Here is a 26,588-nt window from a genome sequence, read left to right on the forward strand (position 1 = left end):
TACAGAAGATCAACAAGAATGGTTCTGGATCTAAGGAGATTTTCATGTTATGGAGATGTTAAATGAAATAAATATTTCAGTTCAGAGTAAAGGAGACTGAGAAGATGAAGTCAAATCCCAGATAAATCCTGAATGATATATAAGGAGTCAACCAACTCGTCTCGCTCCCTGGTCTTTCTAGTTTCTCGTTTGGCAATCCAGCCATCATTCACCTATTCCAGTCCAAGGTGGGAGGAGAGAATCCTTTCTTGCCTCTTCTTGAACAACTTCTTGAGCCTCACTTTCTCTTCAGCATTCCACTGGCTTCTAATTTTCCTGATGTCATCATTCATTCTTGTGAACTCCTATACAACCTATACAACCTTGGCCATGCTTGCTCCGTCCTCTCCCTTTTCCATTTCCGGTCGAGCATCCAACCTTCTGCACCCAAAGGCCCCAGCTTATCTTTGTTGTTTCATCTCTACCCCTCCCCAAACCTCCTTTTTGCTGTCTCCATAGAAGCCCCCTCTCGCCTACTCTGCCCCCAAGGTAGTGAGTGCACAGCATCCATCTGGACTTGGCCCAGACTCCACATTCCTTTACCCCTGCCAGTTGTGGCAGTAGCTGATATGGCTATGGGTTCCCAACTCTCTCACCCTCTCATCACTTGGTGTCCAACTGGTGCGGTTTTGGCCCTAAATATTTTCATACCTCAAACAAGATTCAACTTGGACTTTTCAAGTGCACCAGATGTCTGATTGATCTCTGGGCCGCAGTCCAGATGAATGCTACACATTCTCCATTTGGAGAGGTCAATTTTAATCTCACACTTCTGCTCTTTAATTTATAAATAACTACCATGTACATATACATATCTTTTCCTTCCTCCATCCCACCATTAATGTTGCAGTAGCCTCCCTGATCCATTTCTTGCATGTGAGGGAAGTTTTTTGTCGTTACATTATGGCCAAGGCTATCATTTCCTCAACGAGGCAAGTAAACACAAAACACTAAAATATGAAACATATCCCTTTATATTATTCATCTCATCCTGTCATACTAAGAATTGGACTAAACTACTGTAATATCGTTTGGAAACATAATGTAGTTTCTGCTACTTTGATCTAAAAATTGTATCTTGTTCTGTGAAATTAAATCTATGAAATTAAAATAGGTAATTTCAGAAAAGCTAGAGAAATGAGCAGCATCATGCAGTAGTTTCACTTCCATTAGAAAACTTCTTCCTGACGATGGAGATACCTGAACTAAAGTTGTGTGATAGAAGACCACAAGCATGACTGGATGGGATAAGTGAAAAGGTGGGACCTTTTGAGTATAGTTTTCTAGAAAAATGATAGCAAATATTCAGTGTCATTATCTTTTAAGAAGGAAAATAAAGTTTCATAGGACAGTGGACCCGATCTGCAGCTGACTACTGACGTTATTTTTGCATGAAGGCAACCCAGTGTACTTCTTCAGAGTTCAATTGTTAACAGTAAAATGACTGAGTGCCTGAACCTGCATATTTTACAATGTACAGTACTTAACATAAAAAAACATCAGTGTCACGAAAGCGTTCTTTCAGGACCCTATGCAGATGACACGATCCTGGGTGGAGTGAGGAAAACACCGGGAAATAGCATGCGGGAGTCGGGAATGAAAACAGGGGGTGTGTCCCTGGTGCGCTGGTGTTCGGGGGATGCAAACAATCCAGAAGTGAGTCCAAGAGGGGTATCCAAGTCAGGGCAAAAGTCCAAAGCCAGGCGATCCATCCAAGACAGATGATTAAAACAAGAACCGGGTCGGGACCGGCACAGGAACAGGAACAGGAACAGGAACAGGAACAGGAACAGGAACAGGAACAGGAACAGGAACTAAAACCTTAGCGGGGCAAGGCGCTTCCAGGTCCCGGACTTGCCTGGTACGGAAACCAGAGCAGAGCCTGGAACAGAGTGAGCATCTGGCTTTTAAGGAGAACTGAAAAGGGGGCTGGAACAGGGAGCAGGTGCGGGAGATGAGTAAAAAACAAGGAAGGGCTGAAGCATCCTTAAGAGGAGGGGTTTACGAACGTGACAATCAGTATCCAGTCCCATACAATAGGACACAAATTAACTGGGTCAAAGAGGATCTTAGGTCTGACTGATAAATATTCATGTAGATATACAGGTATACTGTAAATATCACAGCAATATGGAGGGATTTATCTTTCTTATCAGTATTACACTTCAAACTATTTAGCTAAACAAAGAAAGTCAAATCTTTAAATTGTTTTTCATTATTTATTGACATTTAACATTCTTCTTATTTGTCAGTTTTCTTCTAAATTTCTTCTAAATTGGGTAAAAAAGTCTAGCGTTATATCTCGAGTATGTTTGAGTATCCAGAGGATTCACAGTAGTTGAAATTAGATAAGACAAAATCAAAACACTCTTTTTATGGCCTGTTCTTCTCCTGAATGTTGCAGTTGATTTTAAGCAGGATAAATTGAAAAGCATTGTGATGACTTATGCTGCTTTTTAATTAGTTTTTTTCTCTGTTCTGTGCAATTTGCTATGAATACAAAAAGACTAAGAATGTTGCATGTTGCTTTAATAATGTAGATTATGTTTTTGGAAACTGGCTTAAGCTAGAGGGTTAAGCAATAAAGTGATAAAATTTACATGTTGGAAAATATGAAAATGCTCTCTTGCAATACTTTCATCTGCTAAAGATATAATTAATCACACAGAGATAATGTTAGGATTTACATATAATTCGGAGATTGCAGTTTCTACCAATCAATAGTTTTAATATATATTTCATTTTCCTACAGAGCCCCATAAAATAAAGCATTCAAGCCCCAGAACAAGTAAACTATCCATGCAAAATCAACCATTGACTTCGTTGCTTCAATAATTTTTTACATGAGTTTGACTTCTCTGTGTGTTTTAGTGATTTGATCTTCATGGTGAACTGTTATTACTTTGGCAAATGTAGCACTCAGTTTAATTATGAGACATAGACATTCGATGAATTGTAATGCATCTTTTATGTTTTAAAGCAATAAAGTACCATATACTCATTCTTTGACAATAAATGAGATTTCAAACAATATAATTAAATTAACACTAATCAGTCTCCAGCTGATTATAGAAAGGGTTTGAAATAAAGCAGATTCATGACATTCTAGGAATTTAATATCACACCTTTTTATCTTCTTTATTTGAACTTTATAAAAGGAACTACAGAGGACAGTTCTTGAAAGTTCTGCCAGTGCATTTTACATGTTTTCTTTGAGGTTTCTAGCCTTAAAACTGATGCTTCTGTTCAAACATTACCTAAAGAAAACAAATCAAGAGATGAAGCTGTGAAGCAAAAACACATACTGTACCATTTTAAAATCAGAATGCAATCAAATAATTGTTATTATCAAATAGTTTAATTTCTTTTCTCTGTTCGCTATTTCGCTGAATTTCATTTTGTTCAAGTTTTTGTTAAAAACAAAAAAGAAAATCACCGTCTAAATGTCACTATTTCACCATCTAAATGACCAAAAAGGTCATTTGAGTTTTACCGATGTGATAGTGGGCATCATGGTGTGTTGGCCATTAGTACTGCCTCCTCACAGCTCTGGTTCTTTAGTTTGATTCTGGCCTGAGGCACCCTATGTGTGCAGTTCCCTTCCCGAGCCCAAAGACAAGCTGTACAGGTCTAGTGTCATTCCTACATTGTGCAAGGTTGTTTGATGCCAATGGACTGGCATCCTGAAAGTCCAGGGTGCCCATTGTCTGCTAGGCTGGGCTCTGGCTCACTCTGGTCTTGAATTGAACTATGTATTTTTTCGACAGTTGAACATATATTGTAAACACCAACCTTATAGCTACAGGGGAAATAAATAATAAAACTGAAAACCACAGAATACCGTATACCAATTCTAAAGAAAATAATCACGCTAAAGATAATTATTTGACTGTCTAGGATATGGTTTAATTATTTTTCCATCTGATATACTGTGTGTCTTTCAATGGGCTTCATTGTGGCACAGCGGTTTGCATTGCTGTCTCACAGTGCTGGGGCTCAAGTTCAATTCTGTGTGGAGTCTGTACAGTCTTTCTGTATATGAGTGGTTTTCCTAGTGATGGACGGGGTCCCGTCCAGAGTGTATCCTTGTATGCACTGCGCCTGTTGCTTATTGGGATAGGCTCTGGCTCCCCCGTGACCCTGAATTGGACAAAGTGGGTAGGAAATATGATGGTTTTGTAATACTGAAGCTAACGAAATGCTTATCAACTTTTCAGAACCCAAAGTGGAGGAATCTGCACCACCAAAGGAAACAGGTATTCTAATTTGTCTGTAATTTTGGGAATTTATTTTTACTTTTTCCATCCTGACAAAGAGTATTCTCAGTCTTTGCCTGACTACACAAAAGACATTACAAAAGCACGTCTGTAAATAGAGAAACATGGTCATTCTGAAGTTTAAAACATGCACATGTTTCTGTGCTTGTTAATTCATATTAATGGTCATATTTTATGCTAATGAATAAATGTGTGCACAGTTGAGTTACTCTCTCTTACATTTTTAAACGTAATACTATTGTTACTGGTAAATGAGTCATGTTTCATAAATTTGTCAAAAAATGTATTGTGTTTTTATTTTATACTTAATTTTGGAATAAATATATAATTTTTATATGGCGCATTAGTGATGTGTGAGTTGTTAAACATTATATTCTTGCTCGAAATATATGGGTCATATTTTGACACTTAAGTCCATTTTGCTTTCTGAAACGTAAATGTTTCATTGGAATATAAGGCTCTATGTTTTTTTTTGTTTGTCTTGTTTTTTTTTTACATTAAGCTAGAAGAAAACAACCTCCTATTAAACAAAGAGAAAGAAAAGGTATTGCAATCAAGGCAGTCTGCAGTATGCTGATGCTATCATTTATTAAGGCTCTGTAACTTACAAAATGCAGAAACTGGCTTGCAATCTGCTTTGAATGTTGGCACAGACAGTGTTCAACTAAGTGGATGGTTATATATGTGTGTAATACATTACACCCTTATGGGTAGCTTACGGCTAAATGTAATAGCTTTGTACAAAATGACTTGATAGTGTTACTTATTTCCTTACTCAAGGCTAAAAAAAGAGCTAGTCATAGGAGTAGTGTGTGATGAATGTTTTCTATACATTGTATACATTGTACATTTTTTTATTTGCATTCATAAAGAGTATACTAGATGCCAAGATACAGACTTCTATATGGAAACACATTGTTTTGTTTTCTTCTTGTAGACTTCTGGAAGGTAAAAATCTGAATTAAATTTCCAAGTAATCATCCAAACTCTACAATATTATTCTAGTTTGAAAATGTCAAGGGAAATTGCAGTAATTTCCTACACACTTATAAAACAATCCATATTTTCCTTAATTCAGAATGCCTTACATCCATCTCCCTGCACTCAGACAAAGATCTCTAAGTTACTGCTTCACATTCATAAACATTTTATAACCTATCTGTTGTGAACACGATTCTTCTGATCATGCAGAAGAAATAAGCTTCACAGAAGGAAAGTGCAATAGGGCTGTACTTTCTGAGAGAGTCATGAATTATTTTCACACAAAAGATCATTTGAAGCCGATATTGCTATAACCATATTAATAAAAACTAAATCCCTAACTGCAATTAGATTTAGTAGTGCAGGTAAAGTCAATGTTATAAATGTATGATCTTGCTCTTGGAGTACTCAGGGAGAAAATAGTGTGTGATTAACTAGCCTTACCAATTTATTATTGCTATTCTGCCCAAGCACACGCCACGACTGAAGGAATTGGCATGCTATTGCTACTTACATGTTATTTTTATCCTTTTATAATTTTATCTGTGTTTAAGTAAATCATCTTGTATTCTTAATACATTTAAAAAAAATGATTTAATAGATTTCACCTCTTGTGATGTTGTATGAGGTCAACAGGATCTCCGCATCAGCTTTTACTTAGTTGTTCCTTTTAATTTTTCTAACAGTGATGATGAATTAAATGTGGCCCTGATCTGCTCTTTGTTTTTAGTTGAGAAGAAACCTGAGGCAAAACCAAAAGCAGCTCAACGTAAGTGTGTTGTTGTTTTTTTCTCTTCTGCTTCACTGGGCGTTTTGAAAATCTATAACATACTGTATGGCACAGAGTCAGGGTGGTCTGAGATGACTGAGAGCAAAGAGATTGGCCCACAGGCAGAATACAGAAACCTGCTCTTCACCCAGGTGAGCTGGGTGTTTATTAATAAAACTGGGTACAGAGCACAACGTGATGGATTAGCTACTGTACAATTGTGCATGCCAATATGTAAATTTTAGTTGTTAGTCCATCATGATTATTTTACAATAAAGTGAGGCATAAAGATCTGGCACACAAAAAAAACTACCACCCCCAAATCCATTCCTGATTGAAACTGAGACACATTTTCCCTTCACTCCTTCGCTGATTTATGATCCATAAGGATAGTTGGATAAAAACAGAAGTCACTGCCCTTTCTTTAACCCTAAGCTACATGTACCGCATTGATAACTACATGCCTGACATTTAATCAGTTAGTAAATGTGGTGGAAAGATTTTAATTGAGGTCTTGCAGTCATGAAGCCAAATAGATAATTATGCTTGGTCATTATTAATAGACATCTTAATGATCAAGTGAAATGTAGTTGAGATGGAAAAAGAAAGAATGTCTTGTTCCTTCTCATTATAAAGCTAAGATCTGACGTTTAAGAGAAAGATACTCACACAACCCTGGGTCTAAGCCCTTTCTGTATAGATATGTACTGTACATTCTCCCAAGTTATGGCTGTTGTCATGGAAATTCCTCATCATATTTTCCATGATTTGTGTAGTGAGAGCTTGCAATTTCTCATGTTTCATTTATCTATGCAACACATATTAATGCAAATTTCTTTACATTTCTGTTTGCTACAGTCAGCTTTCAGTTATATTATTTCAATTATAGTCCCTGGACTTTTTAATAGTAAACATACAGTTTTTATACATGTCATTTAAAGCCCAGGTTTACCTACAGCACTGTTTTGATGGCAGCAGCATACTGGTTTGATGGCAGCAAACATTGTTATGTGTGAAAGACAGGTGTTTTCTAATGAAATACCAACTATGGTTAAAATGTAAAAGCTAATACTAATTCCATAACAGAATTTCGTCATTCTAATTAATGAGATGTAAAGACGGAATAGCTGTATTAAAGTTTATTTTGCGTTACTCCCTTGGCTGAAGGAACAGCCACCTGCCTGACTCCCCCCCTGGCAACAAGGAATGAGCCAGGGAGCTGGTCCAAAGGAGAGGACGGTGGGAAGGGAGGGGTGCATGAAAAAATCTCAAAGAGGATGTTTAGCAGCAAGATATGTTTGAGAGCAATAATGGAAAAAAATAGAAATTAGGCCTCATCCCAAACATCTTTGTAAAAAACACAATTTTTTTTAAAGAAAGATATTCAAGCTGGATTTTAATTAATTTATATTTTTTAGACACAGAGGAGACTTCACCTAAAATAGTGACAGGTAGCCACCAAAGTGAGAGTATTTTTTTTCTTCATTTGAAAGAATTATTGTTTCAATTTCCTCCTTCAATAACATCATCAACTGGATGCAAAACAGTTAAGATTTCACACTTAACACCATGTTGACTTTTTAATTATGCACCACTCAAATTTTATATTTTATATATTATTATATTATATACTTTTTATACAATGGCAAATTGGCTTAATAGAATGTTGCTTACAGCGTATATATGTTTGTTGTGGTGTCGTATGTATTTGACAGTATATGTGTATCAGGTTTTTATATGAGAAGTCACATAGATGTTGTATTCATGAGAGGGTTCCTCTGTAAGGAAGTTAAGCATTTCAACACTTCAGTTTTGTTCCCTTGGAAGATTTTTATAGGATGCCTAGATCGTAAGGTGAAAAAGAAAGGAACTAAACCAAAAAAGGAGTGTGACTGAAAGAGTTTTAAAGAGCCTGTGAGGCTCAAATAAGATTGCAAGCACAGAAGTGGCATGGAAGTGAATGTCACTTATTAAAGGACAGAAAACATTAGAGCTTATCTCTTCAGTGTCCAGTCTAGAGTTACTATACCTAGAGCAGATCTCCAATTATGCTGAGACCTTATCAGAGACAACGCATTTCCAGTGGTAAAAAGAGTTTCCAAAACTTTGGCCAGTGAGCACTACCACTGTCACATAATGCTTAAAATTTATCTTTTTGTATACAACTGCTGTTGTGTTAAGGGTGAGCTTTCAGAGTGAGACCCTAATACTATATGTCATTAACCAGACTGACTTCTGGTCTCAAACCAAATGATCAACCATAGAGATAGACCTAAACTTAGTCTAAAACAAATCTTTGTTTATAGCAGCGGGATTAAATATGTTTTTGTCCAGGACTGGCATACAGTGATTGAGAGGTAAAGAACAGCATTATTAAGTTATGGTATAATAACTCCAGTTAATCCAGTATGTCCATTCAAATTTTTCCATTTGTTCAGATCCCTAGAGCTAATTTGTTTAAGGGTGGGGTCTGTCACACGTTTATGTTCTAATCAATCAAATGATCACGGGATAAAGTCATACAAGTATTTTAATTTGATAAGAGCAACAGTACTGATATGGTTTATATTAGTACTAAGTGCTCCACAGATAATAATGTTTTTTGTAATCTTACACCAGGACTTACTGTATGAGACAATTCTCAGTAGGGGAAAGTTCAGAGTGATCTTGCAGAGTTATTGATTATAAAAATAACATAAAAGAAGCTGCAGTCATTTACACGCTATGGCAGAAATGTGGTGCATTTTTAAAGATGTTCAGCATATCGCTATGTTACTGAAAAGAAAAATGTATTACTATTCATTCTTCTTAACACAAAACATGTCAAAATAAGTACATGCATGTTTTTTTCAGCATGTGCTGCATGCTCCTTCAATTTCTCAGAAATAAGCAAGATTATACAGTATATTAGCATAAAATACTAAAGCGTGGATTGAGCACAGTATACATTTTTTTTCATTCACTAAGTAACATGCTTGCAGTATACTTTCTTTGTATCTGTTATTGCTATTTTGGTGGTTTGGTTGATTTTTTTAAGAAGTTCAACTTGTAGACAAAAGTAAATGCACTAAAGACTGAAGATTATTTGATGATTTTTTAGCTGGTTTATATACAATATTTCTGTCATTATAAATGTAATAAAAGCATTCAGATAGTAGACAATCCCTCAGGTTTACTTAACCTCACATTTTACATTGCAGGTAAACTGGAAAAAGTAGAAGAGAAGGATGGTAATGTCATGTTTATGCTGTGTATTTCAGCATTTTACTTCTTAGCTTATTAGGTTGAATTTACAGTACCTTGATAGCACTTGTAAAAATGTTACAAGAATCTGATAACAGAAATAGCAGACTAAGAACAAATGTGTTGGGAAAGAAAATAACATTTCAAGAAAAGAGCATGACCTACTGTATAAGTGTCTGAAGAAAGCACGGTCCTCATGAGAAATTTATTGGTTATTTTTGTGAAGGACTGAGCTCAGAAGGGCAGTACTGAAAAACCTGTATATGACAGAAGTGCTTGACTTACATTAACTCATTGCATGCAAATAATATTTTGGAGCAATGTATTCTAAGATACAGTAGGTGACTAATAAAGGAAGTATGAGCTTCAAAAGAAACAATAATAAATTATCATCAACTACTACAAATATAATTAATTAAGACATTAGCACAGAAGAATCCAAAGATCAGAAGAGATCAACTGCCCCTACCATTATATTAAATACATATCATTCATTATTTCTGTATTTCAGCTGAACCTGAAAAAGTTATGAAGAGAGAAGGTAAGTGGTATGTTTGTGATTGTTGTTTCTGAGGTAAAGATTGTTTTACGAATTAAAGATTCAGCTCCTTTAACAGCAGAGGATAAGAAATGCATTTTTGTGAATGTTTTTTTCTGTCCTTGTTGATTAGTGTCAAATAAACATTCCCCAAAGTTTTTGGATAGAAATATGCTTTATAGATTCTGCGTACAGGTACAGTGGTCAGCATTGCTGCCAGGCAGTGCTGGGGCCCTGGGTTCAGTTCCTGGGGTGCTGTCTGTGTGGAGTTTCTGTGTTCTCCTCGTGTTTGTGTTGGTTTCTCCGGGTGCTCTGGTTTCTTTCCCACAGTCCAAAGACATACTGGTGGGTTAACTGGCCCTGGTGCGAGTGTGTGCGTGTTTGTGTCTGTACTGTATGTGTGCCCTGCAATGGACTGGCGTCCTGTCCAGGGTGTTTGTGTGTGCCCTGTAATGGACTGGCGTCCTGTCCAGGGTGTTTGTGTGTGTGTGCCCTGCAATGGACTGGCGTCCTGTCCACGGTGTACCCTGCCCTGCTCCCCTTGCTTGCTGGGACAGGCTCCAACTCCCCCGCAACTCTGAATTGCATGAAATGGTTAAAAAATAGATGGACGAGAATTGCCGAAAAATCATGACAGAAAGGCTTTCAATGCTTGATTTACTGTACTACCAAAAAAGTAGTAAACCAATAACTCAGTGTCCTTATCTTTCTTGTTTAGAAGCTTTTAATCAGTTACTATAATATATACAGTATACAGATATATTTACAAGGTTTTATTGACAGCATAAAACCCCTTGTGATCATCATCTCATTTCCAGAGGGGTCCTGTTAGAATTCTTATCTAATACATAAAAAACAAACAAAATGCAACAGGGGGATTAGGTATATTCTTAGAAGGCAGACACAAAGAAATAGTTTAAGGAAGTTAGAAAACATGAAACACAATTATCCCTAACAAAATATATTTTATTCCACTTTAGATATGTTTCAGAAATATAAAAATAACTTGTTTAACAAGTTACCAGATTTTTTTGCAGGTTACATAGATATTTTACTGTCAGTGTTTATCAAAATAATATATATTGGGTATTAAAAATTGAAATACTGTACTACCATACAGTTTGGGATTAAAAGCACATTATACACACTATGTTGTATAACATTCATTGTGTGAGAACATTTTTTGCAGTGAATAAACACAAGCAACAGTGAAGACTCACAGTAACTTATAATGAAAAGTATGTTATGTACTGTCTAAATGCATACTGCCTTCACATTATAGTAAGGTGTTCACACCTAAAAGTGCAAACCACTTTTAACCAAAATATAACCAAAATATAACAAACACAGTTCCAAATTCTTGGTATATATTGAATAATAAAATGAACAACACTACCATCTGCTGTCTAAAATAACACCTGCTGCATTTTTTCCATTTGCCACATACTGTACCCAACCAGTGTTCCTGATAATTCCTGACAATGATTCACAGGCAGATCTTTGTGTAAAAAAACTTTAAAATATGCAAAAGGTTTTTAAAAAGCTTGGAATTTATTGGCTGAAAATAATGGAAAGTAATTTTTTTCAGTAATTATGCCAATCGGTTAGGCAATATACTGTATGAAGAAAATATGTTTTCAAACTGACATTTAAACATTTTTATTTTCCTTCTAGCTGATATCACAGGATTTATAGTTATTTTTTCAGTTTGTAATAATCTAGGTGGCAGTATCTGTTGGAAACCTTTTTTTTATTGTAGTGGATTTGTATGTATTGGATTTTACCTACAGTATAGTTCTCCTTTGCTATAGAAACGTGTCAAATGTTTAAAGTAAAAATGCCCACTAAGAACAACATCTTGATTTCAGCACATCTCAGTGATACATATACAGTACATGTAGCAAATTATGTTCTGTATTGATTGCTAGTCATGCCTTAAGACTTTTTTTTGCATCAGCTTTGCTAATGAATATGTTGTCCTTTCTGGTTTTACAGAAAAACTATCAACCATTAAAGTATCTAAAGGTATGAAAAACATCTTTCTTTCTTTATTCATCACACTTTGGCTGGTAGTCTGTCTGAGTCTATACTGATCTTTTAAGTGATTCAAGCAAGAGCAGTAAATAAATTCATATGTTATTTTCATTATTAAACAGGAAGCACAGTAATGACGATGAAAAAAAAAGGTATATTCAGTAAATACAAATAAATCCTACAGTACTGTATGTTCCTTTTATTGCTCTTACAGTAGGCTCAAGCTCAAAAATATCTGTGAGTGTAAGACTCAGAAGAAGAGTTTATTTACTGCCCAGCAAATGTTTGGTAACACAACATAGCATTCTATGGTTGCTCCATAACTATTACTGTTACCCCAGTACAGAATGAAATATGCATTATGTAATTTGTAAGATAAAAAAAAATTCCAGCACCACTGTAGATAAATTATTGGATATCTGCCCTTTTTAATGATAAAATAACTCAATGCTATAAACATAAAGGATAACAACACTGTTGTTATCTGTTAAGCAATATAAATAAATGAGTGCTTGGAAATGTTAAATTTGTTAAAAGAAAATTTACATTGCATTTAATATTCTAAGTGATAAGTACCTTTTGGTTTGGAAAACGTGTTAAAATCCGATGCCCAGAGAGGCTCAGATATAGATCACAGAAATGCTAAGTTGATACCCCAGGTAGAGTTAGGGTTAGCATTTACACACTACTTAGACATTTGTTTAGCTCAGCGCTGGATTTTGGGGCCCAAGTCAGATTTAGGACTGGTGGTTTTGTAGTTCTATCTGAAATTATTTTTTTCAGAAACTCTCTGGGCAAGGTGCACTTCGCGGTAGTTGTATTCCAAAACTGACTCGGTCGGATCAAAAGTTGTCACCAAGCAATACTGAGTCTCATTTAATTGCAAGATCTTTGATCAATGGTCCTGATTGTTTCCCACTCATTTTTTAATTAGAAAACCATATAAAAAAACAGCAATTCAAACCTTATAAACACCATTCATAAGTCCATTAACGATTGACATCGTTCCCGTGCCACATGAAAGCCCCATTGCACTTCAATAGACATCAATCTACTCAACTCAAAATCGAAGCGTCCGCACACCATATCCACTCCCCCCCTCACAACCACTCTTCACCAAACCCCGTTTTGTATCCCACAACACCAGTTTAATTAAACTAATCAAAAACCACAACAAAAAATCAATCCGCCCAATGCCCATTTCCCCACTCCACTTCCATAAAACTCTCGATTCGTCAAAACAAAACAAACCCAGGACACAAATCCTCCAAAAGGTGATCAAAGCTACTCCAAACCCTCCTTGCCAAATTACACCCCCAAAAAACGAGAAATATTCTCTACCCCAGTACAATCTGACCTCAGGCACAAAGGAGACCTGGACAGCATATGATTATACATCACCTCCCTCACAGGAAGTCTACCCCTTGCACACAACCAATTAATATCCTTCATCGTATTCTCCAATCTCTTCGGTTGTATCCTACACCATACTTCCTCAGACACCCGCACAGTGGGCGGTGTATCCCGATTTTTAACCATCAAATACAAAGCCCTATGATTCTTAAAATCCTCAGACACTGGACCCCTCCAGTGTTTCTGTAACCAGACTGTAGCATGCACATAAAACCAAGGTCCTGATTCTGCCCTTGGGACATTATGCCTCCACCTACACAAAGGCTGTACAGTCCATGCAAACCAAAGCCTAACAAAAACTGGTACTTATGAACAACGTCTCCACTCACGACTTTACACAAATCTGCCACAAAAATCACATCCAACTTCATGTGCAAATCAGGGACCTCCCTGCCCCCTTTACAAATTTCCTTACACATGTCCTCTCTTTTGATATATTCATATCTACCACCAAGCTATGGCATCCCTAACTAAACTCAAATTCCAATTCAAGGTCCTCCGTTCAACAAGTTTGTTCAGAAAAAATGATCTTCGGCATTACAATCCTTAATCTCTCACATAAAGTTTTCACCAGGATCTTGAAATCCACACACAAGAGGTGGATAGGTCACCAATTGCCCAACAATAGTGGGTCACCCTTCTTAAATAACAAAGACACTTTACTTTGCTTCATTGTCATACCCAGACTCTTCCTATTTAAGATGACCATATATAATTCCACCAATATCGGGCCCAACAAATCCCAAAAAGCAGTATAGAACTCCACAGGTAAACCATCCACGCCTGGTACCTTACCCTTTTTCATCCATCTGACAATGTAATCAAGCTCAGATAACCCAATTCCCTTAACAAGCATCTCATTCTCCTCAGGACTCACCTTTCCAGCCACATTATGTAAGATCGTCTCCATCTCAGCAACATCACCATCCACCCTTCCAACTCTACATACCTCCTTTTATTACGGCATCTGCAATAAACTTGTGTAATTTCCTATCTGAAAGTTTTTTTCTCAGAAACTCTCTGGGGCCTGGGTGGCGTAGTGCACAGCGTGAAAAATATATCTAAAAATTGGGTCGGTGGGATCAAAAGTTGTCACCAAGCATTACTGAATCTCATTTAATTTCAGCAGCTTCGATCAACGGTCTTGATTGTTTCCCCCTCATACCTTTAGTTTTTTGGAACATGTCGAAATCCGATGCCCAGAGAGACTCAGATATAGATCGTGGAAATGTTCACTTGACACCCCAGGTAGGGTTAGGGTTAGCATTCACACACTACTTAGATAATTTTTAAGCTCAGCACTAGATTTTGGGGCCCAAGTCAGGTTTAGGACGGGTGATTTTGTAGTCCTATCTGAATTTTTTTTTTCAGAAACTCTCTGGGGCCTGAGTGGCGTGGTGCACCGCTAGATAATTGTATCCCGAAACTGAGTCAGTCGGATACAAAATTGTCACCATGCATTACTGAATCTCTAAAGTTCAGTAATTCAGATACAAAACAGTACCTTTCTCCAATAATAAATAACAAACTGATGATTTTTTTCATATTTTCATAAGACACAACCAGAATTCTGTTATATGTTCCTAGTGTTCAGCTGATTTTTTTTTTATTAATTTGATTAATCCATGACCAAGATTGCTATCTCTGGTTGAAATTCAGATCTATAACACTGTAACTAGAGTTCTAACGTAATTTTAAAAAACATCACCAGATATGTGTAATATTGTATTTAAGAAATGTATAATTTATGTAAAAATTATAAAGTGAATTAAAAACCAAATCATTTTGTGCCACAAGAAAATAAAGAAAAAACACCCCCTAATAAAATATTAGAATCAGATAAAAATTATTAAAAATATAAGTAAATTTTTTTCAGGATATGTACTGTATGTTCTATACTTCACTCTCTCTTTATTATGTATGCAATACCACAGCAAATATCTATGATGGAGGAGAGAGTTTCAGTATCACAAAGCTGTCACCACATTAAGCTCAGTGGTGTGTGTGTTTGGATGTTTCAGCGTGTATTTACCATATGTGTTGATTCATATCCATCTTTACCCAGACATACTGTAAATCTAACTTTTTATTTATTATTTCCAAATTCCCCACCCTATCACTTCAAAGCATATCCTGATAAGTATATCTTTAAATTTCTTAATAACTAAGTCACTTCCAATCCATTCAAGAGATAAGACTATCTTTCATGAAAACATACTGTAGGCAAGAGTCAACCTGCAGTGCAATTCTATTGCAGTATTCCATTGAATCTTTCAGTATGTGTTGTGGAAGGAAAGAAACTTTTTTTAGAATCAAGGTCTTATTTCAAAAGGAAAGTGGTCCCTGGTCATTGATTCTGACTGATTCCCCAGGGAAAGCAGCCACACTATTCTGATATGAAGGCTGATATAGAGACTGACAGTGAGAGTACAGACTTGAAACCTAACACCAAAAACACTGGCAATAGGCCAGAAATGCAGCTGTCTGTTCATAATGCTCACAGAGAGAAACAAGGACACACACCCGCATCCCAGCGTGAGGAACACAACAGCAAGGAGGCAGGACATCTACTGCACCTCTGAACAACAGCAATGAGCAATGTACAAGACACGAAAGAGCCCCAGCAGGAGTTCACGTTTTTCACAGCTTGTTCTAATATATTTTGAAATCATAGAGAATTGTAGTATGATGGAACTTTGGGATCATTTTACAGCCTACAGCCTACATTTCCGACGGTCTTTTCTTTCTTAATTTGTATTAAATACCAGATGAAATAACATTTAAATCACTTCATACTCTCTATGAATGTATAAGACAGAGATCCCATCTTAGCAGATGTATCTTGCACATGCAGTTTGACCCTCTCAACAAACACAATTTGCAAACACAGTACTTGATGGTGCTTTTCACTTAAGTAAAAGAATAAAGACACTGGCAAACAAAAATGTACCAAGAGCTTCTTAAAGTGGCTGGCATACAGTATAAAGGGTTCGTTTTAATCTTGGCCAAAGTTACTCCACATCCTGACCTCCTGAGGAACCAGATGAAGTGGATCTGATAAGTGTATCAGAAAACAAGTCTTGACCATGGAGATGCTAATCTGGTTTTCAACATTCAAAAACATATTTTCAGATAAAAATTAAGGTGATAAAAAAGTTCATCGGGAGGCCAAGATTAGGGCTGTTTATTCTAACATTCTGAGTTTTGCAAAAGAAAACTCTTTGAGTATCAGTAAGAAACCACAGTCCACAAAAGAGGATGTCTCAAATGTACTTTGTTCCATGATCCATTTAATAAAATGCTGATTGATGAAGTCTGTTGCAGAAATGTGTAGATAATGTTTGAATGTATGAAATTATTCGCATTTATTGTCAATTTCTAATTGGAATCTAAATCAATATTTGTACAGTTTTATTGAGGGCTAATGGATATTTTATCTGTTTTACATCTAATTTATTTATGTTTTACAACCAATTAATCGATATCAAAATTCACATTTTTGCATAATTTCTAATGCCTCTTATCATATAATCCTTTGAATGTACAGTATTTATATGAAGGACAAATACAGTTAGAAGTGATGAAGGGACTTTATTAATGCAGTTATTTTTAAAGAAATGTCTCTTATTTTCTATGTTAAGTTTCTCCTTGGTTATTGCTTGTAGAATGAAATGGTGAACATACTGATTTTTGCTATTTCTTTGTTCTACAGTGAAAAAAGAACAAACTAAAAGAAAAAGTATGTTTCATAAAGTTGCAAAATTATTTTTGAATGTCAGTTTAGAAATGCTTACTATTTTATGAGCTTTAATGCTTGGCTAAAGTTTCCTTTAAGCTATGCGAAAGCTATGCACAATTTTTTTTTCAAATTATTTATAAAGAAGGTATTAATTACTAACAAGAATTCTAAATATGGTGAAATATAATGCAATGTCTTGGCTGACATTCACATATTTCATTTATTTACATCCTTTTTGCACAGACTTAATATACAGTATGGCATGCAGGTTTGTTCATTGATGGAAAGCAGTTATACATTTATAGTAGCTATAAGGACAAAATTAATTTCACAGTGTCAAACATTAATATGCAGCCATTAAATACATCTCTCAGTTGGCTTAATTAATTAATTTCTTAAGAAATAGGAAAATACAAGTGGGTAGCTGCGTCAGCAGGCATAGTCTGCAAAGGAACAAGTAAAAGGTTTATTCCATGCTGAAAAGAGATGAGAGAAAACACGTTTCAGCTGTGAAGCCTTCTTCAGGTGTGAGAAAGACAGGGCAGACAGCAAAGATTAAATTGAGTAAATAAAAGTGTTCTGTTCCCTTTCAGATATAAAAGAGGATAAGTAAAAACAAACCACCCTTATCTCTTGTTTGGATTGTCTTGGTTTCAGAGGGGCACAAACCCCTTCAGACCCCTTACTTCAGATTTACAGTAGCAAAAAGATGTGGAGTCTCACTCCAGCCTAATTTAGCTAAGAGCAAGAAAAAAAGGTCCTCCTGCACAATTTAGTCAAGGTTTATTAGTCAATCCTTGAACAAAATTAAATTACTTTTATGGATAATGTCCCCGCTTGTTAAACAATTGTGTATTTCACTTTACTAATTCCATAGATTTCAGTTTAAAGGGTTGCCCATTTGTGTAAATTGACATTATAAAGTTTAAACATAAAAAAACATTAAGAATTGTGCTCTGTGAAAAGCTTAAGTGGGTTTGTCAGACATGCTGGTTAAAGAAATTTGGATTTGATATGAGGGAAAAAGAATATTTAGGTAGACAGCCTCAGTGATCAGGCAGTCGGTTTTTAAACTGGCTCACTACTGTTTGCTTTAATGGCACAGAAGCCCTTGCAGAATGTAAAAGCCACATGAAAGCTGTTTCAGAATTATAAAGCCCAGGTTCCCTCATCAGTCGTGGACAATATCTTCTCAAGAATGAATGAACAGGTTTAAACAAACCTTAAAACGTAGGGGTGTAACCCCGGCGTCCTGGCCAAATTTCCCATTGGCCCTTACCAATCATGGCCTCCTAATAATCCCCATCTATGAATTGGCTACATTACTCTGCTCTCCTCCCCACTGATAGCTGCTGTGTGGTGAGTGTTCTGGCGCACTATGGCTGCCGTCGCATCATCCAGGTGGGGCTGCACATTGGTGGTGGTGGAGGGGAGTCTCCATCACCTGTAGAGCGCTTTGAGTGGAGTGTCCAGAAAAGCGCTATATAAGTGTAAGCAATTATTATTATTATTATTATTATTATTATTAAAACCACTGAACAGAAGGTACTGTATCACCTTTTCCTTACTTTCTGCAGAGAGTGTTATTCAGTGATTGTGCATCAAACAAAGCACAATAAATCAATTAAAGACCCAGCTGGTTCAGGTTTGTTAAAACACAATATTGAGGGCAAACCAATAAGCAAATGAATGAAACAATCAATCAATGAGTCATTTTAATACACATTATGTTTCTAAAAAAAGGTTTTCCAGGTGCAACTAATAAAAATGCTTAAAACAGGTATTCTATATAATATATACAGTATACAGTATATTTAAAACTTACATGTATGTACTAATGAGTGCAAGTAATATAGATACTGCATTATATTATTGTACTGTATATAGAGCTATATTTTCTGCATGGGTTTGACTGTTGACGGCAGAATCTTTAAACCTTTCACATTGTTTGCTTGAAATTGTAAGACAGCTTTAGGTGCAGTACATTGCAGTACAATACGCGTTTTATAGTTAAATACAGTAATACAGTATATTAATCATCCATTTAAAATATCAAAAACATTAGAAATATCATATACCAGTAATGTTCTGTCATCTATGACATGTTTATTTAACTACTAAAAACTGTTAAGCACTGTACTTTTATAACAAAAGAAAACAAAGCAATAAATCTTTCTGGCTTTTTGTCAATCCATCACTCAATCCTTTTTGGTCTCTATTAATAGATTTTTGTTAAAGTTATTTTACAAATGTATTTACAGTAATTCTAGAAGACAGGATAATTAGAGACATCTATAGCAGAGACATAAACAAATGTTTGTAGTGCTTAATCTGTAGATGTGAGTAAAGAAAGTGAAGGCTTCTGAGTTAAAAAATAATATTGTTTAAAATTTACAGAAACAGATATTTCCAAAGAAAAGGCCAGGCCTCCCACTCTAAAGCACGGTACTGTCTTTTCAGTTGTTCTGTATAGTTTTTTACTGATTTAATGAATATTTTGAAAGCTTGTTTTATCACATAAAGATTATTTAACTAAAATCTAATTTAATTGAAATATAAATTGATTATTTTCTGTCACTAGGTTTTCTAAATTTGCTTGAATGTAAAAAAATACTTTATCTTACTTTATCTTTAGGAATAGCATGGTAATTTAAAATGACATGATTGCTTTAGAAAATAAACTGCAAGTGTTACTAAAAGAGCCAAAGAATGTCATATTTATGAGAATATTATCTATTTTACAGAACCAGTAGTTGCCAAAGAAAAAGCTATAACACTTACTCCAAAGAAAGGTATTTTTTTCTATATTATCCCAAAAGTATTTTATATATAATGAAATTGTGATTTCTAACATTATTCTGAACTGGTGTCAAAACACTGGTGCATGGAATAGGATTTTGGTCAATCTATAAATGACTGGAAGTGTTCTAAATATGTCCGAATTTCATTTCCTTCGTCTTTTGCAATGTTATAAGAGTTTCTAAATTTTTAAATAATGGGAATATTTTATATTTTCATAGCAATTTAAACTGAAACTTTGACCGAAGCACTTAAAAATGAATACATTTCGGCTTTGTGTTTGACAGGAACAGAGGTTGCCAAAGAAAAGCCCAGACCGTCTCCTCCAAAGAAAGGTAGTGGGTGTGGCTTCTTCCTGAAAATACTTTGATAAAAGAATATACTGTATGATACCGTATAAGACACATTCTGAACCACAAGAAACCTTTGAACACAGAGGAAATCCACATAAAACACCTCACGGATTGTAATAAGACATTTCCCAGCTTTTAATTCTATGCTTTTCAATCTACAGTATATTTTTGTTACTCAATTACAATGAGAAAACCGTCTTCTGGGAATCTGTATGACATAATATCTGTGCATTTTCAAAAGCTCAACTGCTGTATGGGCTGCAGTATATCTGAACAATACGTTGAGCTAAATGCTTATAATAATGGTAATTGTGTCTTTCTAGTAGATTTGATTCACAGACCCACATGTCTGCTGCATGAAATTAATTCCCCAGATATAAATGCATATGTCAATGTGTCAAAATGGTAAAATGTGTTCTTTTGTTAAACTAATAATGCAAGAAGCCAATAAGTGCTGAATGTACTGTATCTGGTTGAGGTTATTAAACAATTTGCCCCAAATCAGAGACAGGTACAGAAAAAAAATTGTAGAATAACAGTGAAGAAATAAAAAATTAGAAAACAAAAGATTCAAATTCAGCAATTAATGTAGTTTTAACAAGTTTCCTACTATTGTGTTTCTGCTGTTTATATGCTGATTGATAGAATACCATAAAAACAAATATGAATAAACTATAGAAGATATAATATGGTGCACCATGATGCCACTCATACCATTAAATACAAAGTGCCACACCCACACAAGAAGGATCAATGTATTCTGTAGGCACACTGCAGTGTGGAGAATGTAATGAGGATACTGTACTTGAACAAAGGATATTGATAACAGAAGTGGCTGAGGCAGAATCTGCAATTCTCCAGAAGTGATGTTTAGAGCTACAGGGTATATTCTCTATTTATGTGATAGATGACCATCGAGAAGAAACCTTAAGATGACTTTGTTGCAATGACTGGAATCAAGGTTTCTTGCAGACATATTCGTCCCATTCCAATGGTGCCCTGTTGGTTCATGGTTGCTCATTGAAATGAAGATGTGTATTAACCCCGGCAGATACAATATATAAAGCCCTGCAAAAGTATTCTCCCACCCCCCTCATAATTTCCCATTTTCTTGAATTAAACATTGTGTATCCGAAATATTTAAACAGAATATTTCAATCAAAACTTGGATGTTCAAACTGGCCAAAGTTAAACATCAGCAAAACCAGAAAAAGAACTAAAATAAGTTCTTTGCATCAGTGCTCAGAGTCAGTCTTTGGTGGAAGCACCTTTGGCAGCAATTATCGCCGCACTGTACATACATTACTGCAGCCTGGTCTCTGTGGATGTGCAGCCGCACAAAACTCTTTGCTGAGGGAACGATAAGCAAATGAAAAATGGAAATAGGCAGCAGAAAATGAAGAGTTTTCAACCTGATACAATTTTACACATTTCTACCCAGTTTTCCAGTTTCCAGATTCATGTTCAATACATAACTGTTTATATGAAGTCTAAAAGTTTATCTATAATGCATATATTAATTGTTTGATTTAGACATATAAGTCACTGAAAATATAATGTTGTTGACACTGTAACACACAGTGTAACAAATCTATTTCCATGTTTTCTTAATTAGTTTGAATTTAAAAAAACTGTCTACTCTGTTACGACAATGTGATGATGATTCTTTCGTATGAGCATGCAAAGCAGTTTCACAGAAAAGTGTTTATGAATGAGCTTATACTGTAAGTGCATTATATTTTTTTCAGAATCAGAAGTTGCCAAAGAAAAAGCCAGAACACCCCCTCTGAAGAAAGGTACTGTTTCTAAGAGTTGCCGGTCTTTATTTGTCATTTCTAATAATTTCAGATTAGTTCTAAATTACAGCAGATTACTACATTCACTGTTACAAAAGACAAGATCACTACATGTAACGTGTATTTAAAGCATTTAATTTCTCAGACCTGATATCAAATATCGGTGGTAAAATAAATTAATTGATGGTATCACAAAATTTTACAAATTCCGAATTAAGCACAAAATCGCGAACTTTGTGAAAGTACTATACAGCCCTTCCTGCTCACTAGTCTCCGTAATGTGACGTACTGGAGAAAAAGTACAGGTTTTGCAGCAGCCTTTTCATCGTAGAAACGTTCCTACTGTATATGATCTACATGTGAAGGCAACAAGGTAAGTTGTATTTGTCAGCAAAATCGCCTCGAAATCAAGAGCAATATTTCTATAAGATTAAAAGAGATATATTCACAAGCCTGCTTGCTTACAATGTAGGGGAACTTCACCTCTGCAGACGTTTTGTTGCCTCAATCTGAATCGCAGAATATGGAGCTCACATACCTGGTTTTGTGATGTGGTTTCACATGCACTCATCGATGCCAATTTTTTCTAACTTCAAAATATAATAGGGTTGCAGTTCTTCTTTAACTATACTTGTGCTTTATAGCAGTCTGATTCCATATAACATCTTTTCGCCAGAATTTAGATTTAGAGATCCACCGAAAGGCGTCGTTGTAAGGAATGATTGTACTTTTGTAGAAACAGTTGCTCTTAAAATACTGTATATTTTTGAGCACATGCATAGTTTGATATATACAGTATATAAGACCTGTTTTTTTTAACATGAATAGTTAATATTCCCAATGTCTGGGAGTTGGATATATTTTGGTTAGTTTTCTTGCATAATTACATGTGGAATATTGATTTTTTTAAAATAGCAAGATTAAGGTCTCTAAAAGTTAAAATAAGGCAAAAACAATAACATTTATTAAGTTAGTGTAGTAGAATAAAAGTAATACCTGCTGCACCTATTTTAATTAGCTGAATAATATGCTGCAGTAAATGTTCTTGGCAGTACTTGAGAGACTGAAGCTAGTACATGTACTGTACGATAAATGGACTAATTAAAGAATGGTGTCAGGGAAAACTGGCTCCTGTTTTGTTTTTTTTTGCCATCAGAGTGTAGCATAAATAGTTTAATCTTACCATCATTGCAAATCTCTGCCACATGTCCTTGGAATAAAACCCTTTCCATCTTTCAGTGTCAGAGGTAAAGAAGGAAGACAAGCCCTCAAAAGGAACAGATCAAGGTACAGTAACTGACACAACTAATGCTTTATATTTCTGAGAGCAAAAATAAATACATTTGCAATAAAATGTGGTAGCAAAATAATTAGCTGAAGATTATGAAATCATAGTTGTTTTAAAAGGTCTATAAGGACTTTATTGAATGTCGCTGAAGAAAGAAACATAAAATAAATCCCTCATGTTTTCATCACACAGCCAAAATCTTTGTAAAAGAATATATAAAATCATGTGATATGTACTGTACTTAATGTGCAATATGTAAATACTTACAGTATGTGCATATATAATATTTAATTATATTATACAATGTCAGGCTCATTATTTAATATTTTTAGAATTAAATATTTTTCTCTCCCTCCTTGATACTGTAAATGCCTGCAATGTACTGGAACTACTATGATATACTATAATGCTTCAATATGAATATTGTGTGTGGTTTAACAGAGTCAGAAAAACAAAAGACAAAACCTGCAACTTCTGCTGAGAAAAAAGGTAAGAAGAAAGCAGGCCTAAGATTTGTAAAAGTTACCCAGTGACTAACCTTTATAGGCAGACAAGTAGTGAAAAGCAATGATATGTTTGCAGGAAACAGTATATTCTAGTTTTACCTGAAACAGACAGGCTCGGATGAATAAAGAATCACCTCATATATTTATGTTTCTATGTCACAACTGCTGTTTCCCATGAGAGCATCTGTTTTTTCCAAACTTCACATTTCAAAGAGAAAGTGGTGCATTTATGAAGCAGTGCTTGAGCGCAAATAGTTTAGTAGAAGTTAGACTTCATGACAAAACTTATCCAAATGAAAATCTGAGAAGATTTAGAAGTTTTATAGAATTGCTTGCAGACATTTTGTCCATATGCAGTATTTTATACAGAACTCATTACACTGCAGATTGTAGCTTAATGATATTTGTCAGAAAAGTGTTAGAAAAATCTGAAAATGCAGCTATAGGGTGTCATACAAAGAAAGCTGTCAGTTCTTATGATGAAACACCCTACAGATCCTACAGTACTCTGCAAATAACAGCCAGTAGCATGCTGCACTTCTCTGCATTAGAATACATTCATAACCATGATATACTGTACTGTAGGTTGGTGGTGTGGTGCGGTCCGGTGGCTCTGTGGCTAAGGACCTGCGCCTGTTGCCGGTTCGTATCCTGCGGCAGGCAGAGGAATCCTAATCCGTTGGGCCCCTGAGCAAGGTCCTTAACTCCAACTGCTCCAGGGGTGCCGTATAAATGGCTGACCCTGTGCTCTGACCCCAAGCTTCTCTCCCTGTCTGAATAGAGATAGAAGTTAGAAAAAAATCTTAATTTGTTAAGCTGGTGCAAACCTCACCAGGACAAGCAGACTGAACATGGACAGGTACTTTTAGAGCTTAAGAACAAAAAGTCCAGGCCCACAAGCTGTCCTGACTAGAGTCATCGTTAAGGTGGCAGCACTTGCTGTGGGGTGAATAAAGAAACCTGGATGCAGTACAGACTGATACTGTGCTCTTACACCACCAGGTAAATAAGAAAAGGATTGGAGTGGGGAGAGGGGATAGGCCTGATTCAGGTGCTCATTCCTCAGGTGTATAGATAGAGTTCAAGGGAGCAGCTTCACAACCAGTAGCAAAGCAAGCACATTTATAGGGAATTAGTTTACAATAGAGAACAGAAAATGCTTCTGTACTAAGAGTTGCGGGTATATGGAGCAGCTTTCCAGCCAGGGGGCATGAAACCCAGACTGAGTACTTTTAAGAAGCAGTAGCAGAAAACTTTAGTTCTACTAAACAGCCGTCTCTAAATTATAATAGATGTTTGAAGAACTAGCCTCCCTACTAATTTGAATTTAACCAGCTTCATAGTCTAAATCTGACAGCAAAGTATAAAAACATATTGTCACCATGATACATATGCTGTGGAGCTTATTACGTTTGAACAGGAAGAAACAAAACCTGATAGATTTCTAACATTGCAATACAAAATCTGTATTAGGTTGCTAACATAGGAGCATATTATGCATGTACTGTAAGTAGAAAAGTGCCAATGAAATGTAAGCTTAGCTGAATTACATTTCAAGGTTAATAATGCTTCTACTGTAGTAATGTGAATCGGGTGTGGTTTATGCCAGTATATGGCATAAGAGTTTGGGGTTCCAGAGACATTCTGAAATGTAGGCCTGTTTTCCACTGCTGGGCGAAAAAATGGTTGAAATGATTTGATCTACTTTCTTCCTCTTGGCATTCCTTCAACCTTGCCACGATGTTGCCACTTTTAGACAAAACATTCACCCAGACATCCTGTGTCAATCACCACTTAGCCCAACGTTTCCAATTCCAGTCCTGGTGACCCCCCATTGGTTTGTGTTCCAGCCAGGTTACAGTAAGTCACACAATCAGACCCTCCATTGGCTTGATAATAAGATTAACTTGAACAGTTTGTTCCCATCTCTCATGTTGGAGCTTTTAACCGCCGTATTTTGTGAGTAGAATAAAATCTCATATTCTTGACTAGAAACAAAATGCAAATATTCAATTGAAGCAACTTCTTAGATCAAATAAGATCAACTGAAGATCAAGTGAGGCTTCAGTGATCTAATGAAGGTGGGATGGAGTGAAAACCAACAGTGTGGGGCACCAGGACCAGCACTGGACAGGACAGGACCCTGATTTAGACCCATACAGGATCGCAGTGAACCAGAGCCTCACCGAGCAGACAACGGGCACAACACTGGACACACCCTGGGGGGGCACCTGTCAGGTGCAGGGCACTGAGAACCTTACAGTATGTAAAAAAAGGTTAAGTGGAGAACAGGCAGACATGACACCCAGGATTCAAGAGCTATGAGCCAGGATGTCTTACTACCTTCCCTCCATGCCAGTCTAGACAAAATATATACTGTGATTATCGTGGATATTGGGTTGTTATTAAATTTACTGACAGAATGTAAGAAGATTGAATATATTTAAAAGGGCCGGGAGAGAAAGACAAGGGTTATTTCATACCCCTTTAAGCTAGCTGTAGGGGTGAAAATTTAGATTGTTTTTGTTCTTTATTTGCAGAATTATGACCTTTCAAAGCATTGTAATTTAAAATATATTTCTTAAAACATTGTTTTGCAAATGCATAACAATTACAACTGTTGCAATTACAAGTAGGAAGCTGCGCCATAATCTTTGGGCTGCAAAGCAACAAGTAAAGGTTTATTCCTTGCTGAAAAAAACACACCTGAAGAATGCTCCACAGCAGAAACATTGTGTTTCCTCTCTTCTCAGCATGGAATAAACCTTTACTTATTACAATTACAGTTTGTTGTCTTGTTAAAGATGTCATCT

At 35.8% G+C, this 26,588-nt stretch overlaps 1 protein-coding gene across 1 annotated transcript in view; it reads left to right on the forward strand.

The window, feature by feature from the left end:
* LOC148840313 (uncharacterized) overlaps positions 1-26,588 on the forward strand; it is a 93,953-nt gene that overhangs the window by 38,345 nt on the left and 29,020 nt on the right. Inside the window, exons 9-22 of the mRNA XM_088935007.1 lie at positions 4,257-4,295; positions 4,819-4,860; positions 6,028-6,066; positions 7,485-7,529; positions 9,267-9,296; positions 9,821-9,850; positions 11,843-11,872; positions 17,007-17,033; positions 19,431-19,478; positions 19,778-19,825; positions 20,120-20,167; positions 21,934-21,981; positions 23,221-23,268; positions 23,711-23,758. Coding sequence (XP_088791133.1) covers positions 4,257-4,295; positions 4,819-4,860; positions 6,028-6,066; positions 7,485-7,529; positions 9,267-9,296; positions 9,821-9,850; positions 11,843-11,872; positions 17,007-17,033; positions 19,431-19,478; positions 19,778-19,825; positions 20,120-20,167; positions 21,934-21,981; positions 23,221-23,268; positions 23,711-23,758 — 570 coding nt within the window. The remainder of the gene's footprint in view (positions 1-4,256; positions 4,296-4,818; positions 4,861-6,027; positions 6,067-7,484; positions 7,530-9,266; positions 9,297-9,820; positions 9,851-11,842; positions 11,873-17,006; positions 17,034-19,430; positions 19,479-19,777; positions 19,826-20,119; positions 20,168-21,933; positions 21,982-23,220; positions 23,269-23,710; positions 23,759-26,588) is intronic.

The sequence above is a fragment of the Atractosteus spatula genome, chromosome 2, assembly GCF_055471065.1.
Source record: "Atractosteus spatula isolate fAtrSpa1 chromosome 2, fAtrSpa1.hap1, whole genome shotgun sequence".
In the NCBI taxonomy this organism is placed as follows: Eukaryota; Metazoa; Chordata; class Actinopteri; order Semionotiformes; family Lepisosteidae; genus Atractosteus; species Atractosteus spatula.